The 10000-nt window shown below is 41.3% G+C and overlaps 1 protein-coding gene across 1 annotated transcript in view; it reads right to left on the bottom strand.

Annotated features, from left to right (window-relative positions):
• Positions 1-1093: 1093 nt before the first annotated feature.
• The window catches only part of LOC138003281 (AP2-associated protein kinase 1-like), a 26566-nt gene continuing 17659 nt past the window's right edge, over positions 1094-10000 (bottom strand). The window contains exons 9-10 of the mRNA XM_068849237.1: positions 7040-7131; positions 1094-6075 (exon numbers count right to left, since the gene is read on the bottom strand). Of these exons, the coding sequence (XP_068705338.1) occupies positions 3738-6075; positions 7040-7131 (2430 nt within the window). The 3' untranslated portion in view covers positions 1094-3737. The remainder of the gene's footprint in view (positions 6076-7039; positions 7132-10000) is intronic.

Raw genomic sequence — 10000 nt, 5'->3', positions numbered from 1 at the left:
GCGACTTACCGTGTTCCATAACGTACTATTCGTCCATTCTCCATCTCCATATCCTCTATACTAAGAGTACTCGAAACAAGGTTGGAATACAACACTTCTAACGTCTCATTCTGAGTTCTCTACAGCGAATAGAAGGGCTTCCTACTAATGCAAATTTGCTGCAGACAGCAAAACATGCGGCATGCTCCTTGCAACTTTGGGCACGATGGAATGCTACTTGCATGAGCACACAAGCCGTTTTGACTGAATGTCACATTCTGCCTATTGATAGTAAGCCGAATCCTAGCAGATATTAGGGGAAACCTCTTATTCGGTACACTAGAAGACGTTAAGTTGGCAGGGTGGCCCAGCGGAAAGGAGATGTGCCCGAGACGTCATGGTACTGAACTTGCTGGCGAGAAAATTCCCGCTGTGACCTCTGGCCTTGTTCCACGTAGTCCCTAGTTAACAGCTCAGACTACTGCATTTACAAATAGCCAACTGGTCATCCTCCCAACAGTTGAAATTCCAAAATGTCATTGTGTTTATTTCCATCAATTGTTTCTGGGAGGGGCAGAGGAAATCGACTAAGTCGTAGGACTTTGGAAGTGATCTATCATTTTCTAGCGACATTTCTGTTTCCTAAGATATCTACGGTCAAGGATTGCCTACACCCATTAGGCGATAAACCAAATCGGCTAACTCAATGTTGTACCCGATTCAAACCCTTTGGGAATAAAACGTTTTGTGCCAGGTATTTCCATGTGAATGCTACATTATAAAGCAAATACAATACACAAAGCAAATACAGTACTTAACTCCAGGAGATCTGAAATGGTACAATATTGAGTTAGCCGATTTGGTCAATTAAGAATAAATTCGAATGCGTGCAGTATTACACAAAATCTTGGTTGCTACAGTACCTATAATTAGGTTACGTTATCTAAATAAGGTTGTAGTTACTTAACTTAATATGCATCTATTTCTGCGGGGCAACATCGATCTAAAGGGAGCTAGACCAATCGACTTCTAGCAATGTGGCCCGGGTTCGATTCCCAGACTTGGCTTCTATATGTGAGTTGAGTTTGTTGGTTCTAAACTCTGCTACGAGAGGTTTTTAATAAAGTTCATTATTATTGCCATAATTAATAATTGCCATAATTATATAACACGAGACGAAAAATATTAATTTCAATAATGTGCAATCATCAAGTTATCAGTAACACATTAAATTGTAACAAGAATTTTCTAAATGCGCCGTTAATTACCTTCGCTTAAAAATTATTACATCATAAAAATCTGATTTACAATCGGAAATTTCGTAGAAGAAGATGATGACAGATAAAAGAAAAAGTTTGTGGAAACTATAGTTCTTTCGTAATCAAAGAATACTAATCATTTGCACTAAAATGATCTCGAGTTCAGGCTTGGAGCTCAAAAGGAACGCATTTCATAGTATTTGCAAACGATTTCATTACTTTTAAGGACGCTCAACCCGAAAATTCCGGTTGGAAATTCAAATGGTGCAGCTCATTCCACCGGCAAGTTTCTGAAAAATATGAAACTCCTCAGAAGTAGTCATCTTTTCCCGTTCCAACCGCAATGACAGGAAAATTCCTGTACCATTTGTACAGGGCCTCTATAACCGCCTTTCGATATTGTTTTCTTTCAGCCGCGAGAGACTCAGGCCTGGCGAAACGCCACATCAGGAAAATCCTGTACCATTACGAGCGTTCCATTCCAACCGGATTTTCCGTGCAAATGGTAAACGCCCCAGTTTTAACACTTCCAACACACGGTACGATTTGGAAAAACTGAATCTTCCCAACTGTTTCAAGTAACGGCAATGTTATGGCTCCAAATGAAACGTCAATAATTACTAAATAAGATGCACTTATCAATTCACCTTTATCACTGGGCGGCTATTTTGGAGTCCATGAGGAATAAAGGCTTTGTCTTTGCATTGTCTTTGCACGTCCAGCCTCTCACTGAATGAGAGGTTGGACGTGCAAAATCTTTTGTTTGGAAATTGCGTGACATGGGGCTATGGGACATAATAGCTAAGATGAAACAATCTGCAAAAATAAAAACAATCCTCTGGAGAAGATTCACAGCCACCTTGACAACTGAATATTTGTAAGCTGGTTTTGAATCCACTCCTGGGAGCTTTTAACTTTGCAGAGGGTTTCAGCTTACCCTGCTTATCACTTTCGTTTTTGAGGTTTAAAGGTTTAAAGATAAAAGATAAGGTGTTTTTAGATGGCTCTTTTTATATTAATATGTGCAACTTTTGTTAAACAAGTATTGATATTTAGTTAGCCCTTCTCATAAGAAATTCCCTTCAAATTGTTGAAACCAGTTCATCCAGTTGGAGCCTCCCTAAACGGTTTCCGCATTATCTCCAGCATTGGACATCAGATAGGATTCTAAACCTATCCCAAAAGAAACAAATGCTATTTTCATCACTTGACGATTGGTTGCCTTGAGAATTTTAACTTTTCCCCCCAAATTAGCAACTTGAAACTATTGAATGACCAACGATATCCTGACCTAACCTAACGTGACCAGTCTGTAAAACGAAATTCTACAGGTTTGAAACTTACAAAATTCACCGATTCAATTTACGTGCCTTAACCACCTATGCAGACACACTGTTACCAGCACAGCGTAGCTGCAACTTACTGCATATGTACATCTGTCGCGCTCAGAAACTAAAGTTAACAAAAGAAACTTCAAACAATCGTTGAGAGGCACCACAAACAACGTCGAAAAGAGACGAACGGCCACTAGAAAAAGTCATGCTTTTTTTTTAACCTTACTTTGACGCTTCGATATTTGTCTTTGGTCTTTCTAATACTACTTGTTTCGCGAAACTATTTGCTACGTCCAAAACACAAAATTTCAATTCGGTTTGCGGCTCGTAACTCAAAAAACGCCTTGCATAAGCTCCATTTTGTCAACTTCAAGATACCAAAAGCGTCTGATCTGAGCGTTCACTTAGCATAAAGCTACCAAAATCGTCACGCGAATGAAATTTAGGTGAGCTTAAAGAGGTGAGAGAGAACCTCCCGTCCTACTAAACAATAACTTCAAACGGAACAAAATAATGCACTTAATACCGGAAAAAGTGAACTTTAAAATCTTTAACTTTCACTTCCAAATTATTTTTCCGGGCGCCGCCATCTTGAGTTAGACATAAGTTACACGTCACAAATAACCAAGAGAGATGCCTGGGAAATTTGAAAACAAATAAAAGCGATTCTGAAGGTGCAAGCGCTTCCATTGAAAAGCATGTTCTGTAGTTGTTGTTTTAGTGGAGGTTCCCTTAAGGCAACGTCGGCGGCAAGGATTTTACAACCAATTGAAAGTAAACCATAAACACGTGATCTTTTTCCGTCCTACTCTATAAAATACACGGCCACTGAACTTCGCTCGCCGCCACAACGTCAGTCGGGTAGTAGTAAAGTGTTCCTTGCGGTGGTAATAAACGAAATGCGGCTGCACTCGCAGGTTAGCGTTATACTACTACCTACAGTCCAGATTACAGCTCATTCGAGGTTTCCTCCAAAATGAAATATCTTAACAGCTACTGAACAGAAAAACAATGATGAATACTTGGGCGCACCACGAATTCCAAGTGAAGTAATTTGAACAATCCAACAAGGCCACCATTGAAAACTCAAGGGTTACCTTCAAATTTAGAGAACAGCCTTCTCACAAATACCTGCCATGCGATACTTTGGCTTTCTCTTGGAAAGTCACGTGGTTGCATAAGCTGATCTTTTCCCAGTAGTTTTTGGATCAGTCTTTCCAGTCCCTTGACTTGCAACAGGAATTCCCGCGACATCCTGGACTTTGGCCTCGACACTCAGAATCCGCTGGCCAGATAAAGTCACTCCAGGAGGTTTATCAGGTGTGTGGGGTAAAAGACGCCTGGGTCGTGGGCGTGGACTTTGGTTATCACCTCCAGGAACTCCCAAGGGAGGTTCTTTCTTTATTCCAAGCTGTTTCCTTGCGTTTCTTCTTTTGACAGCTGGGTTAGCGTTGAACGACACTCCACCGAATGGATCGTCCGAATTGTCAACTAAATCAGCAGCAGGGTTTACAAAGCCTGACGGATCCTCACGCCCAACATTCTTCACAAACGGCGTCGAATTTGCGAAGCCTTCACTTAAGTCATGAAACGGTGTTGAAGCTACACCACCAGCAGTTGATTCCGTTACATTTAGGAATGGACTTGTACTCACACTACGCGAATGAAGCACTTGCTCAGAATTCTGAACATTGTTCGATTGATTGTAGCGACCTGTTGACCGAGATGTCGTCGGGCCCGCAAAAGGCAAGGCTCCAAAAGCATCTTTTGAGAGGGGTGACTGTTTAGATTTTTGCACGACAAAAGGTGCTGCACCGAACGGATCTGACAAACCAGGGGAGCGGGGTGGTGCAAAATTTGCACCTTCCAGTAATTCAAGTTTCTCCTCTTCACTGTCGCTTGATGCCTGATCCGCAAATTTTAACTGCTTTTCAACCTCCGAGGTACGGTAGCCCGCGAGAAAAGGGTTGTTACCATCCTGCTGCACAACTTGCGGAGGCAGATCGACGCTGTGATCTTCTCTTAGCCGTCCAGGGCGATCTGAAAGATCCGAAGTTTCCACACTTGATGTCACACCTTGTATTTCTGATATCTGGCTGCCAAATGAAGCTGCTCCAAAAATATCAGTACTGTCTTTCAGGTGACATTCAGACGACGGCAATTTTACTACTTTTGGTTGATGGTGTTCAACATTGGGCTGATAATAGATAGAGTTAGTATGATGAGAACCACCGATGATATGTTGATAACCAATATCTGGCTCATGATGTCCAATATTTGCCTGCTGACAATCAACATTGGAACTAGCTGTGGGTTCTTTCTTGTCACTATCGCGCAAGGCGGCAAAGTCATCATCGGGATCTTCATTAGAGTTTCCAACAAAGCCTCGTTCATTCGAGTCATAATATGGACTGAAAGGATTCCAGTGAGGAGTAGGATCGCTGTTTGAATCAATATCCACCAATGGCGCTTCGGGTTGAGCCTCTGGCTCCTTTGTAACGTTGAGCGAGGGATCACTGGGGCTTCGATGTTGTTGTTGTTGATTGGAATTTTTTGCGTTCTGCAGTGCGGTGACAGAGGCCATTTGCTTTTGGTAGCCTCTGTCACTGTTAGCAACAAAATTTGGATCAGACCTGGATCGATTGTGAGACATGTACCTCGGACGTAACAGTTTGTTGTCGCCATTTTCAGGTTTTGCTTGTTGAGGGACAGGCTTAGTATGGTTCAGAGAGGGCTGTATTGTCACGTGAGGTTGATTTGTGTGATACTCCTGAAAAGGCTGCTTGCTATAGCCGCCATACTGTCCGTACTCATAGAAAGGATTAATTGCGCCATGTTCGTTGTCTTGAAAAAATTGCTGCGTCACGTCTTGTTGGGGTTGCTGAATGTGATGTGACTGCCTTGATACAACCGGGTACTGTTGTCCCGATGAGCCATCCCTCGCGTAGTTAAACTGTTGTTGCTGTTGATAAAGTTGCTGTTGTTGTTGAAGGAGGATGCGTTGTTGCTGCTGTCGCAGCATCATTTGTTGCTGTTGTTGCATATAATGATGCTGTGCAAGCTGTTGTTGCTGGAGATATTGCTGCTGCAGGTATTGCTCTCTTGTCATCTGTTGCTGATAGGTGTGGAGCAGACCCTGCTGCGTTGAATGGAAGCCTCCTGGACCCTGCCCCACATCCATCAAATCGGGACTGCTCGAGGAATCTCGATGATCACGAAGCCCTAGATTACTTGGAACTTGCTGATGAGGCGCATATTGGTCAGGGACTATTGAATGTTCTGGTGGTACATTTCTCCTGTTTTGCCTCGGGCTTGCCACGTGACTGAAGCCATGTGCATTGGAAACAACAACGTTTCCTCTGTACTGTTTGCGGTTTTGCTGTGGGCTGGCAATGTGGCTTAAGTGGGTTGAGGCTTGAGGAGTAGCCAATTGTTGGACGCCTTGGCCTGCTCGTGGGCGTTGTCGAGGAGCAAGAGATGTCGTAACTGGACCTTCCTGACGCCTGAAATAAAGCGGACAAGTTCCTGATTAACCCTGCAAATTATGTAACAATGAAGAACAGTTAAACTGTTTTAAACGGGACAAAGGAACGGAGTCGAGCTTCACGGAAATAGCTTGTATGTTCGAGAATGGTTTGAACCAAGGAGTCATGTCATAATTAAATGAAGTTACAATCGTCCGGATGAGTGGACGACATTGAATGACGTTTCGACAACCTGAGCGGAAGTCACCTTCAGAGTCACATGATAAATATTCTGGTCGTGGATGTGATTGATAAATGAACTCTGACTGTCTATTAAGCCTAGATGGAGATAACTTCCGTTCAGGTTGCTGAAACGTCAGTTAATGCCAACCCCTAACAGTCCTCCTCAGGAGGACACTCACCCGTTCTATCGCACTTCACTTATCTTTTGTTCATTGGTTTATTAGCTACAGTCTTACCTTTTTCTTTTGGAAATTGCTCTTTCTAATTTCCTAATTCACTCACAACAAACAGGTTGATCATAAATTTTCATAAAGTTGATCTCTCGGCGCCGTAGTCACTCGCTAGAAGAACACAGATCTCTCTTTCTACTACTCCGTGCGCTCTCTCTTTATCCTTCAACAAGGGCGTTGGTTACACGGATAAATGACATTTGTATCGTAGCCCTTATAAGGACTACCACATCACGTTACATAAGACTACATGAGAACAACAAAAACCACTTGCGTTGCTATGACGACTACAAAATCTCCGACATTGCTGTTCAGACCACGCTCTTACCCAAAATGAAAAAAATAACGTACAAAACTCTACCTCCTAAAATAAAAAAAAAACATATATATATACATCCCATAGAATCCATTAATCAAAAGGACAGAGGGCACGCATTCTTGAAGGCAAACTAGTCCATTCCGTCAGCCCTTATATCCTCTTTTAACTTGGCCAAAAAGTGGAAAACCCTTTACAGCAAAGCAATCCTTACTTTGTTTTAACAGAAGAATCACGAGCAGCATTGTCTCTTTTCTGTTGACCCTCAGATGATACTTCGGGGAGGGAATCTGGAATCTTTGAGTTCTGTGCCGGAAAGTAAATTATACAATTAAAAATTATACATCAATTAAACAATTATAGTAATGTGGTTTATCTGCTATTGCAGATTCATTCTCTGAAATGTTCAAATTTCCCTTGTTTCCTAAGATTCCTTTTAAATCAAGTGAAGCTATCCGCAGTTCATATATGATTCATTTCATATACCATTTCATCATTCCTTTTAAAGTTCGTTATGTACAAGTTATTGAGTAACTTACATTTTGTACTTTATCACCTTGCTCGCAGAGCCTTTCTTTTGCTTGCCCGATTTTGGCGTTCTTGAGAAAGACTCTACATGAATCGAGTAAGATCTTTATTGAATATGCGCTGCATCTTGCCAGGATGCAGTCTCGAACCCAAGCCTATTATGCCAGATCTCGCCGCCATCTTGGTTTTTCATGGTACAGCGGGCTCAATTATAACCATCGGTTTTGTCACTAAATTGAATCGAGTAAGATCTTTATTGAGTATGCGCTGCATGTTGCCAAGATACCGTCTCGAACCCAAGCAGAATATGCTAGATTTCGCTTTCATCTTGGTTTTTCACGGTATAGAGGGCTCAATTATGACTATCGGTTTTATCACTAAAAGATGCTAGCACTGGAAAAACCGGTTTGACGAGAGAAAACAAGATTGACTACCCAAGAAGTTCGGGCTGCGGCGGCTTCAAAGAGTAGACGCGATTCAGGAAGAGCCTCCTTTTCTCCTCCTTAGTAAGGAAAAAGACAAAAGGAGGCTCTGCTCGCAGGGTGGTACTTTATTAGCATACAGTACCAATTTGCATGTTGATACGAAAAATTGACTTCCAAAGTTTAAAAAGCTCGTAACTCTAACTTACATGTATCTTGACATTTTAAGCCTTTTTGCTTGCATAACCACAGATATTAGCCGTAGAAAACCGAAAAATTATCTGGATGCAAAAGATCTAGAGTAAACACCCGCATATAAGAACAAGTGGATTGAGAACATCAGGATGCAATTTGGCCAATAAAGCACCATATAAGTAAAAACAATTCAGCCTGATAAATAAAACATGTTCTTAATACAAAGGGAAAGGGTTTTGGGATAAGGAAACAATACAGTACAGTAACTCATAGAGCGGTTTTCAAATGAGTGTCGTAAAACCAAAACCAAAGTAATTCCTTTGGCCAATCAAAAAGGACGGAAACAATTCGGTAAACCAATCAAAAATCGAAGTAATTACACGTAGCCGACACAAAGCGTGGGAAAACGTGCATGCGCAAGCCATGATTGGTTTTGGTTTCACTTCTGATTGGTTGAAAAATTGGCGCGAGAACTTTGAACCAATCATTGAGTGAAGTAATTATAAACCAAAGCAATTCGCTAATTACTTTCGACACTCAATTGAAAACAACTCTATCAAAGTACTATGGTGTTAAGGACCATTACAAACTTAACCTGCGATCAGGCCCATTTTTAGCTTCGCCCATATGTTCTCTTATGTCGTTGCTCGCTAAAATTGGGCCTGACCAAAAGTCTCTCAAGAATTCCGTTTGGTCGGCCAAATTTTGGCCGACCAAACTCGTGATCTGATTGGCTGTTGAAACGCCGGAAGTGAAAATGCCATTGTGATTGCGCGGAGCTCTCGCAAAGTCCTCGAGACTAATCCGCCATAAGTGTACGAAGTTATTTGCTCCCTTTTGTTCTTACAATGCCGTGGACGGTGCAGCTTGATTTTTTTTTGTATAAATGGAGATATGCCATCTGAAATATCTCATAACTTGTCCAGAATCGGGTTTGAATCTCTGGAACGAGTGAAATTAGCGATTCCGTTGTCGAGCTCTGTGGCCATGGGGTTGAAAGAACTTTGGCACAAAGTTCCCTGATGTTTTGAAAGCCGCTAAATAGCTGGTTCTTTCAAATGGCAATGAAAGCCGATGCATTTTGCTTTCCTGGATGAGACAAGGGACATATATATCAACAGGAGAAGATGCTGATAAAATCGCAAGTTACACGAATGCATGTTTTGAATATCTGTATCAAACGGCTTTATTTATTTACTGTACATGACTGATGACACGGTTTTTTTGCACACTTCATAATATTTCCAGTTGATTTAACTTAAAACTCACGCTCCAGAAACTAAAATGGCATGTTTCCAGAGAGATCAATTGTACAACAATAAAAGAAACTTTGCGAGTCCATCTTACTGTTCGTACTCCATCAAAAAATTAAACAGCCAAACGTATCATGATTTTACTGCGCGCAATTCTAGAAATACACTGCAACTGAAGATATTACCCGAAAAAATCACCAAAGAAACCTTCATGGGAAACACGTCAAAGGAATAATGTATTTCTCTTTTTTTTCTTTAACAATCTATTGCCAAACCGTCCAACGACAAAACGCTAGGTTATCTCAATTACAAATTAAGATGTCAAGCTTAACAGATTGCATATTCAGTGAAGTTCGGAGGGAGAATTACACCGGCCTTTGCCGCAATATACTCGTCGAAAACATTCCCCATGCTTTAAATGTGTTTTTCTCAAATTAAAGCCAACGGTAACTTTCGAATTCGTTTATAATATTCCTCCCACGGTAAAACAAAATAGCGTGAATCTGCCGTCCACGCGTGTATTGGTGTAATGGAAGTAAATTTGATTGGCCGACGAAGGACATGTCAATCAATCAAAAAAGGTGGGCGGAAGGAATTTCGAAGAGGAATTTGGTCAGGCTCTATTTTTCGTTTCGCCAACTCCACATTACGTAGCACGCGAAACAAAAATAGAGCCTGATCGCAGGTTATTACAAACTATAAAATCTATTACAAAACAGCAATGTATGTTAATTAAACCTCTAGTAATATATAATTTGAAGTATGTCTGTAACCAAT

This window comes from Montipora foliosa, chromosome 5, assembly GCF_036669935.1.
Source record: "Montipora foliosa isolate CH-2021 chromosome 5, ASM3666993v2, whole genome shotgun sequence".
NCBI lineage: Eukaryota > Metazoa > Cnidaria > Anthozoa > Scleractinia > Acroporidae > Montipora > Montipora foliosa.
The sequence above is the reverse complement of the archived record's forward strand: the minus strand, read 5'-3'. Positions and strand labels throughout refer to the sequence as shown.